Source organism: Suricata suricatta, chromosome 11, assembly GCF_006229205.1.
Source record: "Suricata suricatta isolate VVHF042 chromosome 11, meerkat_22Aug2017_6uvM2_HiC, whole genome shotgun sequence".
Lineage (NCBI taxonomy): Eukaryota > Metazoa > Chordata > Mammalia > Carnivora > Herpestidae > Suricata > Suricata suricatta.
The window spans coordinates 14,062,757-14,076,385 of record NC_043710.1 but is presented as its reverse complement, the minus strand read 5'-3'; the positions used below and the strand labels follow the sequence as shown (position 1 = coordinate 14,076,385).

At 35.3% G+C, this 13,629-nt stretch overlaps 2 protein-coding genes across 2 annotated transcripts in view; both read left to right on the top strand.

Moving 5' to 3' along the window:
* Window positions 1–1,602: 1,602 nt before the first annotated feature.
* Window positions 1,603–2,562, top strand: LOC115272449 (olfactory receptor 4P4-like). The gene has a single exon (XM_029915523.1). It carries the CDS (start codon window positions 1,603–1,605, stop codon window positions 2,560–2,562), a length of 960 nt encoding a protein of 319 aa, XP_029771383.1.
* Window positions 2,563–2,596: 34 nt separating this feature from the next.
* Window positions 2,597–13,629, top strand: part of LOC115272448 (olfactory receptor 4P4-like) — an 11,928-nt gene continuing 895 nt past the window's right edge. Inside the window, exons 1-2 of the mRNA XM_029915522.1 lie at window positions 2,597–2,636; window positions 11,154–11,190. Of these exons, the coding sequence (XP_029771382.1) occupies window positions 2,597–2,636; window positions 11,154–11,190 (77 nt within the window). The remainder of the gene's footprint in view (window positions 2,637–11,153; window positions 11,191–13,629) is intronic.

Sequence of the window (13,629 nt, the reverse complement as noted above, 5' to 3'; positions counted from 1 at the left end):
CCAAGATGGAGCTTGAACTTACAACTCCAAGACCAAGAGGTGCATGCTCTACCAACTGAGCCAGCCAGGCACCCCTGTATTTTCTATATGCTTTTATTTTAAATCCCTTCTGTTTAAAACCAAGTGATTTGGTTAGTAAAGATCGCAAAGTTATTTTACTACTCTAAATAATTCATTTTTGGGGCACCAGGTGGCTCAGTCAGTTAAGCGTCCAGCTTCAGCTCAGGTCAGGATCTCAGTTTATGGGTTAGACCCCTGCATGGGGTTCTGTGCTGACAGCTAGCTCAGAGCCTGGAGCCTGCTTCCTATTCTGTATCTTCCTCTCTCTCTGATCTCTCCTGATCATGCTGGCTCTGTCTGTCTCTCAAAGAACATTCATTTTCTACAGGGGAGTCATATTTATGGAACTTAATTGTTGACAACTTTACTGATTTGTGACATTGATATAATAAAATAACATTGATATGATAAAATCTCAGCAATTAGTACTCATGCTTAATAAAGCAAGAGTCATATTTTGATTGTTTGAATTTCTAAACCATTTTGTGGCAAAGTTCAGTCAGATTTCCTTATTTCATAAGGGAGATAATTTAAGTTAAAAAAATTGATTGGTAAATAAATTCACACACTAGTATAGTTAACAATGGAGCCTGGGTCTCAACTGTTTGTCTTCATATAAACCGTTTCCATAAGTGTTTTCTTTGAATTATGTAGCATCAAGATTCTTTGGCAAAAGATATGCATTGGACAATTACGAAAAAGAAATTCATACTATAATTCAAACTACTGTGAAGAAATTAACTTGCAAATTACAATACACTGAGTCAAGAGCAAAACCCTAAAGGTAAAGCTGCCTTCTCTTCTTTTTAGTTTTAACTTTATTTTATTCTGTGTTTCATTTAATTATATGATTTTATTGATGTGCCTATAGAAATATACTTTTGATATAAAATACCATCATTTTACTGTCACAAATCACTAAGAAAAAGATAAACAAGCAATCAAAAAATTATTCAAACCAATTCAGAGGCCTCCTGCAAAGACTTTTATTTGGTTTTCCACTTTGTAAAAATGTATGTATCATGTATAATCTTTAGTTTTATTTTCTACCTCATTCTGAAACTATTTTGGGGAAGCATAAATTTTACTAGTGGCCACTGTCAAGCTTTACGTTTGCTTCTATATCATTTAACAAAAACTTTGATGACTTATACTTGCATCTTTAACAAAACTGAGTTTGTAAAAACCCAGAGACATGTCCTTTCCAAAAACTTAGTTGTATATTCCTTTAGATTTGGAAAACATTTGGCTACTACTCTTAATTTTTAAACCTTTTAAAAATTTGCTGATTAAATGTACTCATTTTTATTAATGTCAAGATTGAACATGTACTGAAAGACTGACCTATGGAAATCGTCATGAGGTTAATCAGAAAACAATACTACATATTAGATTTTATTTTTACAAACACTGGGATCATAGCCATTGAATATACCTTCATGATATTAGTGCCATCATCCATATTCTCCTGCACATTTCGGACACTGACTTGTGTGTTATGTCTTCTCAGGTGGCTGATACACATTTTTACCGCACTGGATCATGGGAAATAGAAATAACATCACTGTGTTTATTCTCTTGGGACTATCTCAAAACAAGAACGTTGAAATCATCTGTTTTATATTATTTTTATTTTGCTACCTTGCTATTTGGATGGGAAATCTGCTCATAATGATTTCTATCACATGTAGTCCACTCATTAACCAACCCATGTATTTCTTCCTTAATTGTCTCTCACTTTCTGACCTTAGCTACACATCAACAGTGACACCCAAACTTATGATTGATTTGCTGGCAGAGAAGAAGACCATTTCCTATAGTAGCTGCATGACCCAGCTCTTTATCCTCCACTTCCTTGGAGGCATTGAGATCTTCATCCTCACAGGGATGGCCTACGACCGCTATGTGGCCATCTGCAGGCCCCTGCACTACACAGTCATCATGAGCAGACAGAAGTGTAACACAATCATCACAGCCTGCTGTGCTGGGGCACTTATACACTCTGCCAGCCAGTTCCTTCTCACCATCTTCTTACCCTTCTGTGGCCCCAATGAGATAGATCACTACTTCTGTGACGTCTATCCTTTACTGAAACTGGCCTGCACTGACACATACAGAATTGGTCTCTTGGTAATTGTTAATTCAGGTCTAATTGCTTTACTGACTTTTGTGATTCTGATGGTGTCCTATTTTCTGATATTATACAACATCAGGGCTTACCCTGCAGAGAGCCGCACCAAAGCTCTTTCCACCTGTAGTTCCCACATCACAGTTGTTGTTCTGTTCTTTGTGCCTGTTCTCTTCATTTATATCAGACCAGCCACGACTTTTCCAGAAGACAAAGTGTTTGCTCTTTTCTACACCATCATCGCCCCCATGTTCAACCCTCTGATCTACACACTGAGAAACATGGAGATGAAGAATGCCATGAGGAAAATGTGGTTTCATTGTTTTTGGAAAGGGAGTAATTTCTATGAAAAGCGTTCTAGAATTTCACTTTAGGGCTCCACCTTGACCCTAGAATTAATAAGAAATGATGTACAGAGAATATATAGTGACTGCAAAGCCAGCCTCAGGTTGGAGCTCAGAAATTTTAACATATTTGAGACTTCTTCTGATTGGACAATTTTTATTTTTTAGGATTTTTCTTATTTTTCCTTGTTTTTATTTAAGTATTATTGACATACAATATGCTATTCATTTCAGGTGTACATCACGATGATTCAATGTTTTATACATTTTAAAATGATCCCCAAAGTAAATCTAATTACCATCTGTCATCATACAAAACCAATACAATATTATTAATGATTGGACAATTTTCATTTATTTTTTCGATCCATTCTTCCTCCATTCTCTTCGAATACCTGTCCCAAGTTCTCCTTAATATGATAGTTTATTGTGAACATGTAATGATGTCTTTTCTTCGCTCCTCTTGACTTCCACTGCCACTAAAGTTTGCTCCTATTGACAAAAACTAATAGGAAGCCTCCGGGTAGATAAAAAATATTGGTAGATTTTACTCCTGGCATCTCAGAGGAGAGCATATAAAGGAAGGTTTTTGAGCTAAGGGGTACATGAGCTGTATGGCATTCATAAACATTCTTTTGTATGGTATTTGAACTTTTTATAAAAGGAGCTTAAATTTATATTTTTATTGAACAAAAGACTGCTACTAAGGTAGTCTCACTCTCTTCCTTCCAAAAAGGAAACATAACATTCTCAACATTCTGGACAAAGTTAATCTCAATGTTAGTTTCCTTTCTAGGTCAGGTTAAAATTCCCTTTGAAAATTCTGTAACACTAAAAGTAGATTGTAAAATTTCTCAATACATTGCTAATTGCTCCAACTGTCTTTGTTTCTAAAATTGGTCATCAGATTTTATTTAACTTTTATACCTTTATTTCTTGTCCTTCCTACTCATTCTTTCCCTTCATTTCAGGCTAACCTTTATTATTGAGGTTCATTATCTACTAAAGTGAACCAAATCTTCATTCCTGATATTCTGTATCTTTAATATCTTGTTATTTTTCTTTTTCTTTGTTTTAAATTAATTTTTGTCTTATTAGTTATGTAAATTTTAAGAGATGCCCTGGGTTCCAGATACTGGTCATCTATGTGCCATTGTGTGAAACAAATCCGATCTCCTCCTCAATACTAATCGCTTCAGCCCCTTTTTGTCTTTTGGTTTAGTAGAGGCAGGAGGAGCCCCAAATCTCCAGGTGACGACTTCATTTTCCAATTCAATAAAAAATTGTTGTGTTCCCTTATGAAAGCATAACCTCTAGAAATAAAATTTACAATCTGGCTGAGCTGAAAAATGTTGGCACAGGAAGCAAAAATTCTACAAATGATGTTAGTGTAATAGTAAAGGAGGTCCTTGTGTATACATTCTTTTATTCCATAAAACTCTATAACTGTTTTTTGATGACTATGGATTAAATAAAATCATATATTGGTTAACACATCCTTAATGATATAATTCTAGCTTTTCAGGGTGCTGTTTCTGAATCGGCACTCTGTTCAGTAAGCCATTTCTTCATTGCTTCTAATCAGTTACTTAAGAGAAATGGGGTGTGCTAGGGCTACCATAGCAAAATATCACAGTGTGCGTTAAACAAAAAGAATATATTTTTGGTCAGTCCTAGAGTCTGGAAGTCCAAGGTTAAAGTCCTGGCAGGTTTAGTTTCTCCAAAGATCTGTGTCCTTGGCTTATAGATGACTGTCTTCTCTCTGTGTCCTCACATGATCTTCTCTCTGTGACCACATATTCCTGGTACTTATTCTGGGTGTCCAAATTTTCTCTTATAAGGATACCCATCAGATTGGATTAGGGCCCACCCTAAAGGCCTCATTTTAACTTAATTGCCTCTTTAAAGAACTTATATGTAAATAATCACATTCTGAGATTGGGTTTAAAGATTCAACATATGAATTTTCAAAACACAATTCAGTCTATAACAGAGGGTGTAGTAGGATCAGTGAACTTCTGTGTATATGTCCATGACCATGTTTTTAAAAAATTTTTTGTAATGTTTATTTTTATTATTTTGATAGAGAGACAGAGAGAGACAAAGAGAGAGAGAGAGAAAGAGAGAGAGAGGACAGGGAAGGGGCAGAGAGACAGGGAGACACAGAATCTGAGGCAGGTCCCAGAATCTGAGCTGTCAGCACAGAGCCCGACATGAGGCTTGAACTCATGGACTGTGAGATCATGACCTGATCTGAAGTCAGACACTTAACTGACTGAGCCACCCAGGTGCCCTTACCATGCTTCTTTTACTCTGAAATAAGTTACTTGATTAGAATCAATCCTAAGCAAAATAATATGGTAGTGAATAAGACATTCCATAAGTTGATGGATTGTACTGCTGGTACAAGCATTATAAACAAGAAAGACTAAGAATAAGTGTCTATTTATGTGAAGACAAATTCTATTTGTTCCATGATTGAAATCTTTCATTGTAATAGACTTGCTACCACAAGACAGAGTAATTGAGTAGTCTCCCTGAAGAATGCACATGGTGAGTTCTCAATTTTGGTGTGACAGACAGTAACTTCTAAAAATGGCCACAACAACATTTCCTATCTAGTCCATATGGAGAGACCATATGTGGAATTTATGGCCAACAGCTTGTCTGATGTCTGAGCCCACAGCCAGTGTCAACTGCCAGACATGTAAGTCAAGATGGCCCCAGATGACCTCAGCTGCTGTCTAGTGAGCACCCGCAGCCTTTGAGTTTTCTCAGCTGAGACCCAAGACATCATGGAGCCCAGCCAAACTGTCTAAATTCCTTATCCAAGAGTCCAAGCGCATAATAAATTGGTTGTTTTACAACACTAAATTTGGTGTTGTCTTACGTAGTCATAACTACAAAGTAGTCGCAGAAGCCAGATGAACCTTCATGAGGTAAATTTCATATTGCTCATCCTTAACAATAGCATTCATAGGGGTACTTTCTAGGCCACAGTGGCCACTTTAGACCTAGACCAAAGAGCTTGAACTTGAGTTGCTGGGAAAAGAAGATGGCTGATATCTATGAAACATATAATCTTGTCTATAATCATTGAGAAGTTCCTCTACAGTAGACACCATGTAGTGAGCATTTGTATGACTCACATTTTGTCCAAGAGGTCTACACATGTATTCATATCTTCTACTCATGCTTTATAAATCTCTAAACACCAGTAAAGCCATTAGCAACTGGCATGCATTGGAACAGATCTATGCCTCTAGTCACCTCTTGGTCTGTACAAAGTGGACGACAAGATGCACTGGCTGAGGTTTTTCCAACTAAGAAGGTTTCCCTTAACCCCTATCATTCTTGGGACATTCATTTGGAGGGTCTTAATGCTATAGCATTCCATTTCATTTGGTGCCAGATTTCCATGGAGAACTAAATATAAGCAGATAGAATCATATATTTCCTCTTCAGCCAACTCCTTGTGAAGCTACATGCGCACTGAGAGAAAGGAGATGAAATCACAGGAATCACATCAAAGTTTCCTGAGCCTATCAGACCTTAAGGAAATAAACATCATAGTGCCAGGAAATAACTCAGGTGAGGTTATTATATAATCTCTAGGCCACTGGAATCTATTCTACTCTGGAAAGGAGTAAGAAGCAGATTCTGTTTGTAGAGAGGTTTCAGGCATTTGGGTGCTCAAAATTCTCAGATTCAACCCCAAACATCACTATATTAGATTTCAGTTTCATTTTCCTTTTTAAGGATCTGTTGTTGACTTAAGAGACTTTAGAGGCCATATTTTTCTGTTCCCTCTACAGCTCTGCTGTGCTGATGATCAAACACAGGACTTCATTTTCCCCAGGGACTGTGTTTTGTCTTCTGGAGATCAGAGTGGCAAAATCTCTCATCCTGATAAAGTGTGTAGGCCAAGTAATAGCTACTCTACCCTTTATATTGGCTTTTGATACCCACAACAGAAGGCAACCCATTTCGCAATCCTTGTAATTTTTACTACCCATGCCACTCATCATTCAAGCTCCACAGGCATTGTGAATACCAATACATCAATGTTGTTTGTGGAAAATAAGAAAAATTTTCTCTTCAAACATAGGTGAAAATTGTTACAGCAGAAGCATTATATTATAAAAGCTTTCTCTCAAATTACTAACATATCTTCTTCCACTTAACAACTAAGTTTTTTTTTTTTCTACAAATAGGAATAACCAGCTTATATGGTTTTCAACGTTATTCAGGCACGGTTGCTTTGATACAACCAAATTCCTCGCTTTTTTTTTTCTTTTTCTAAATTAGTCAACATACTCTTCTTCTCCAGTGCTGACCATAATCAATGCATAATCTTCAGACATATTTAGTCTGCCTCAATTCTTCATGCATATTGTTCACCCAGAAAGTGCCCAGTTATGCTTTGCATAATCTACAGTTGACCCTAGAATAATGTGGGGATTAAGGATGTATATAACTTCTGACCACAGGTCCTCAAACTTAATTACTGTTAGCCTACTGTTGACTGGAAGCCTAACCAATAACATGAAGTCAATTAACATGTATTTTGTATGTTACACATGTTATATGTGTTATATACTGTATAATTACAATAAAATAAGCTAGTTAAGAGAAATCCTAAGGGAGAGAGAATACACTTATAGCACTATATTAAACTTATTGTTATACTCATATTATATGCATGAAATAATTTATACTTTTATATTATACTCATATAAGTGAACTCACACAGTTAAAGCCCAGGATGCACAAGTGTCAATGGTACTATTATGTGTAACTTAACCTTAGTTTAGTTATGCAGCCTATTCTAGCTATTTTGACTATGTTTTCCATTGTATATGTCATTTTAATTGACTGCCTGGATTACAAAAATCCCTTATTTATTTTAAGGGACTATCTAAGTTTTTTTAAACACAAATTCTTGCGGTATTTGTGGGAGAAAGTATTACAAATTTACACCTGGTCTCAGAATTAAATCTGTGGAAAGTGTGCCGAAGTGGGGGCTAGCAGAAGAAGTAGGCTGATGGAATGTTCAGTAGGACACAAGAAGCTTGCCACTGACTGTTCCATCAATTTATTCTGCACTAAAGCAGACTTCAACACCTGGTCTTAGGCTTCTTCGGCATTTTTCTAGTTTAATCTCTGTTGAGAGATTATTCTCTACTGTTTCCTCAGAATTTGTTTCAAAAGAAAACAATGATTTATGGTCTATCAATATTGAGTAGAAGTGAATTCTTGATTTGTACTCAAACTCCTCAGGGTATAAATAGTTCTTAATCTTGGCATAACTATTTTTAAGGACTGAAGAAGAAGTAAACCGTTTCAGCTGTACATTGGCCAACTTTTCTTTTGGGAAATGTCTCATCCCATAGAAAAAGTGAGAGGGAGACCTGGGGTTATAATCTCCCAGGTAACTTCCTTTAAATAACAGTCAGAAATTAAACAGAATTATGTATACACATCCAATGCTGAAACCAATGAATAGGCACCTTTTGAATAGAAAACACACAAAAATATTTTTCAACATAAATGCCAATGATGATCTTATTTCCTTTTATTTAAAAAATTAGGAGAAAATGTTTCTCTTTGTATGGGAATTAGGAAAGTCCCAGAAATGGGACTTACATGGTCTGTTTGTGTATTAAAATTCATTAATCTTCAGCAGCCAAGTTAAGCATTTATTTTGATTACATTGAAAACACCAAATGCCACCTTTTATTCAGAGATAAAGAAATTTATCCATGAGAAAATCACTTGGTAAGTAAAAATGCAACAAACTTATGATAAATAGTCATGCTTTTCAAATTTTAAAAAGCTTATTTATATATAGCATAAATTGAAATTTTATCAATAGTATAGAGAAAATTACATACAAGTATTTTATAGGCATTTTTCCCTCGTTTCTTCAAGTTTTGTAAATATTTTATATAGCAACTTTCTGTTACATTAGTACTGAATTCAGTGAATGATTGTTATTATATCCCTCAACAGATGTCAAAATGAAGCAGCCTTTTCCTTTTTTTTTTCGGAAACAGAATATTTTCTAAATTTTTCTAAATGATTTTTTAGGAAATTCATGAAGGGAATAATAACATTCATGTAATATATAAAGTGTATCTGATAAAAGTAATAAGAATTCATAGATAAATCAAGTGAGCAATTTGAATTTTAGACACAAGAAAGAAAAATTAAGAAGGAAGAGGTACAAGTTAAAAATAATGCAAACAATGCACGAGAGTGGAGATACAGTACTCCCTCACCTCCTTTGCTTATTTATGTTATGCTATGTACTGTACGTACAGGTAGTAATTAAGAGTAGGATTTGTTATGATTTTGAAAACCTTAATTTCAGAGGATTCTGGACATCAATGTGGAACAAATCTGATGAGAACGAGTAAGAACAAGAGTGAACAACTAGATAGAAAGGACATATAAATAGTTCATTCAAGACTGGGTACTGGTGCTAGGAGAAAACTTTGGAGCTGTTGTTAAAAAGTTAATTTGACCTTGATTTTCTGAGTGAGGCAACTTGGTTACAGAAAGAAATAACAAACAAACAGAAAAAGGTAATATGCCCCAGGAATAATTCTAAGAATAATTTGAACTTGACAACCAAATTACCAGTATCCAGATGATAAAAATCATTAAAATATGCTTAAAATTAGTCTTCAAGATCCATCCATATTTTACCCAAATTGTGGAGACTTGGTTTCCTTTTTGCAAATAGAGATAATAAAAGGACCACTGGGCCTTTTAGGGTTAACAGTTAACATGTAGAAGATTTAGAATTGGCAGTAGAGTATGGTAAGCACTAAATAATACTATAAATTATCATTATTTCTCTTTTATATGTGTAAAAGACTTTACTAGTAATAGGATTCTGTTTGATATAGGTTTTAATAGCATATGTTTTTTATCTATTAACATTTTAGTGTACTTTTGCTGATATTTTCCCCATTATATATTGGGTACCTAGTCTGTACATAATGATAGGAAGAGAAGCAATGTGAAAGAGTAAATAATTAATCCCTGTTGCATATTTTGTACCCGATTACACAACTTACACAACTATGGAACATTGATGTTGGGAAAGCCCATGTTAGAAAGGGAAAAACTGCCAGACAAGTTAATTACCTTACTCCAGACCATATGGCCAAATTTCTAACCTGGTCTTTTGTGTGAGTCCAAAATGAATCCACTGACTATAGAATCAAATTATCAAGCGTAAGAAGAATACGAGGCACTCTCATTACCTGTCTGATGAACTGCCTTGAATCAATGTAATGAAAATTAATTTCCTGGACGTTCAAAATTAAATTTTAATAGTGAGATAAATGGAAGTATTTCTGGGAGAGTTAAGGAGATAAAGATCTCCATAGGTTTAAAGAGCTCACACCTGGGGCACCTGGGTGTGTCAGTCCGTTAAGTGTCTGACTTCGGTTCAGGTCATGACTTCACAGTCTGTGAGTTCACGCCTCATCTCAGACTTTGGGTTGACAGCTCAGAACCTGGAGCCTGCTTCAGATTCTGTGTCTTCCCCTTTCTCTGTACTACCTCACTCATGCTCTGTTTCTCTGTCTTAGAAATATAAAAAAATTTAAAGAGTCAGTAGTTGTATACATTTTCCAGTGCTCATCAAGATAATCCCCTTCACCTGTGTCACCCATCTCTCCACCCATCTCCTGTCTGGGAACCACCAGTTTGTTCACTATGTTTAAGTGTCTGGAGTTTCCGTTGTTTGTCTCTTTTTCCTTTGTTCATTTTTTTTTTTTTGGTTTATTAAATTCCACATATGGGTGAAATTATGTGGTATTTGTCTTTGTCTGACAGGCTTATTTCACTTAAAATTATATATTCTATGTCCTTCCATGTTGCTGCAAATGGAAAGATTACATTTTTTTCTATGGCTGAGTAATATTCCACTGTGTGCATGTGTGTGTGTGTGTGTGTGTGTGTGTGTGTGTGTGTAATGACATCTTTATCCATTCATCTATTGGTGGGCACTTGACCTGCTTCCATATCTGGGCAATTATAAGTAATGCAGTAATAAATATTGGGTAAAATATTTGCAAAAGAGTGGCTTTTAAGCATGGGTGTGACATAGGAAACCAAAAATTTGCAGAGCATGGTAATTGAATAAACTAAAAAGAGACAAGGAGTTATTAAAATAGAGGCGGAATATCTCTGTCACACAAGGTGACTAGCCTGGGTGCTGTTATAGGACTGTTTGCTATAGGAGAAAGGACTAAGGGCAGGAAGGAGCCTGAAATAAACCCCCCAACAGGTGGGTGCCTTAAAGTATCTATTAGTTGCAAATAAAGATGGGAAATACAGTCTGTTACCCACTACATCCTTCATAAAAAGGATACATTCTTTTTTTTTTTCAAAATCAAGAAATCAATTAGCAACAGAAACTTGAGTTCTTAAAAAATCGGTATAGTTCTTACCTTTTAAGATAAAGGAAGCTTAAAGAGTCTAAGTAAAAGCTAGATTTTATGATGTACAAATTAGTTAAGCAAAGCAAGCTCTAAGACTATATGTAAACTAGCTCTTTGGTTATATGTAAAATTGGGATTAAAATACCCTTGCTCTTGTTTGAGATGAGTCTGTTGAAGCTAATGCCGCCTACAAAAGCAGGTAAGTTGTACCTTCCAGGATTTTGATAGACGTTTTTGCAGAATTAAGGAAGATGGGGTGACTGAATCAATTAGGAAGTGCCAGTTTTAATTTTTTATTTGTATTTTATATATTTATTTTTTGTATATTTTTAAAAGTAGAGAGCATTTATGTAATATTTCCATATTTGAAACTAAATTTAAATGACTGACTTCCATTTTCTTTCTGAAATTTATTTTGCTTCTCTGCATGTCATCAACGTGAGTGCCAGGACCTTCTGTATCTATTTTTAAAGTCCATTACACTTCCTGGAATGGTGTCTGTTACATAGTAGGAACTCAAAAAATATTTGTCAAATAAAGAAATTAACTATTCATTCCTCTTTTTGTCCTCAACCTCTTGAAACTCTTATTTCATGCAATTGATTTGAAACTTTGAAAAGTTCCATGTAGTATAAAGAAGGAAACTGTATCGTATTGTATCTTATCTTATCTATTTGAAAAAAAGTATTAAAAATAAGCTTCAATTCTTGGAAAGGGTTAATGGTAAGCTTTAAGTATAGAGGCATATAGGCAAATTAGTTGAAAATAAAACAAAATAAGAAAACAAAAAGGGATACCAGGGTGGCTCAGTCAGTTAAGCTCAGGTCATGATCTCACAATTCATGGGTTCAAGTCCTGCATTGGGCTCTTACTGACATCTCTGAGCCTAGAGCCTGCTTTGGATTTTGTGTCTCGCTCTTTCTCTGCCCCTCTTCCACTTATGCTCTGTCTCTTTCAAAATAAATAAACATTAAAAATTTTAAAAGAAAATAGACATATAATTTAAAGTAAATCTATTTTTAAAAATATCTTCTATATATTTTTTCTGATTACAGAAATACTGAGAACATATGTAAATATAGTCCTTCGAATTCACTTTTTATGAAATTGTCATTATTTCTGTAAGAAGTAACTCAGCCACCTTAAAAATATAACAAGAAAAATGGTGAAATTGAAATAATTTATTAATGCAATATTTCATTTATTAAAAATACAACAACAATGATTGAAGTCCAGTGTGTGTCAAGCTAGTGATAGTCACTATTTGTATTGCTCTGGCTTAGTCTTTGTCCTCAATATTATTTAATTCTTTTTTCCCCATCTATATATTTAAGTCAATAGAAATGTCACAGCCACTTACACCTCAGCTGGTATGTTTTCTTTATTGCTGCCTATAACGTTGATAAATATTGAATGGTTTCAACCCAGAATCAGGACGTAGAGTGAGGCAAATGAGTTACTCACCTTGTGTGCAAACAACTCAGCAATGAAGATAATAAGATTTTTACACGATATTTTAAAAATACAAATTCCACCAGAACAACAACCAGAAATTTATTTATTTTTCCAAGTTTGTTTTAAGGTATTCCAGTTAGTTAACATACAGTTTAATATTGGCTTCAGGTGTAGAATTTAGTGATGCAACCAAAAAAAAAAAAAAAAGACAAATGGAATTTTAAGTAAAGACAGGATACTTTTTTTAAATGTTTATTCTTCAGAGAGAGAGTGAGACAGAGACAGAGAGACAGAGACAGAGTGTGGGTGGGGGAGGGGCAGAGAGAGAGGGAGACACAATCAGAAGCAGGTTCCAGGCTCTGAGCTATCAGCACAGAGCCTGACAGGGGGCTTGAACTCATGAACAGAGGGATCATGACTGAGGCTGAAGTTGGATGTTTAACCGACTGAACCACCCAGGTGTCCCAGTAAAGACAGGATTCTATCTTACAACTGCATAATTCACTTCACTTGCTTGGGATTTGGTCTGGCTATTTCAACCTATCAAGCAGGTGAGTTACTCCAGGAAAAGAAATGCATTCCCCCTAAGCTCACCTTTTGCATCTTCTACATAAGATGTTTGTACATTTTTGCTTATTACATGAGCAATTGTGACCATTAATATTATTCCTTTTTACTCTACAAAATAACCTGATGTATTAAATTATATGGTAAGCCTATTCCTACAAAGCTTAGAATTACTTTAAAATATACTAAAGGAAGCTTATTAAATAAATGAATTTTCCAGAGCGGCTGCACTAGTTTACATTCCCACCAACAGTGTAGGAGGGTGCCCGTTTCTCCACATCCTCCTCAGCATCTATAGTCTCTTGATTTGTTCATTTTAGCCACTCTGACTGGAGTGAGGTGGTATCCCAGTGTGGTTTTGATTAGAAAATAGTGAGGAGGTTCCTCAAAAAACTATCAGTAGAACTCCCCTATGACCCAGCAATAGCACTGCTAGGGATTTACCCAAGGGATACAGAAGTTCTGATGCATAGGAGCACATGTACCCCAATGTTCATAGCGGCACTTTCTACAATAGCCAAATCATGGAAAGAGCCTAAATGTCCATCACCTGATGAATGGATCAAGAAGATGTGGTGTGTGTGTATACACACACACACACACACACACACACACA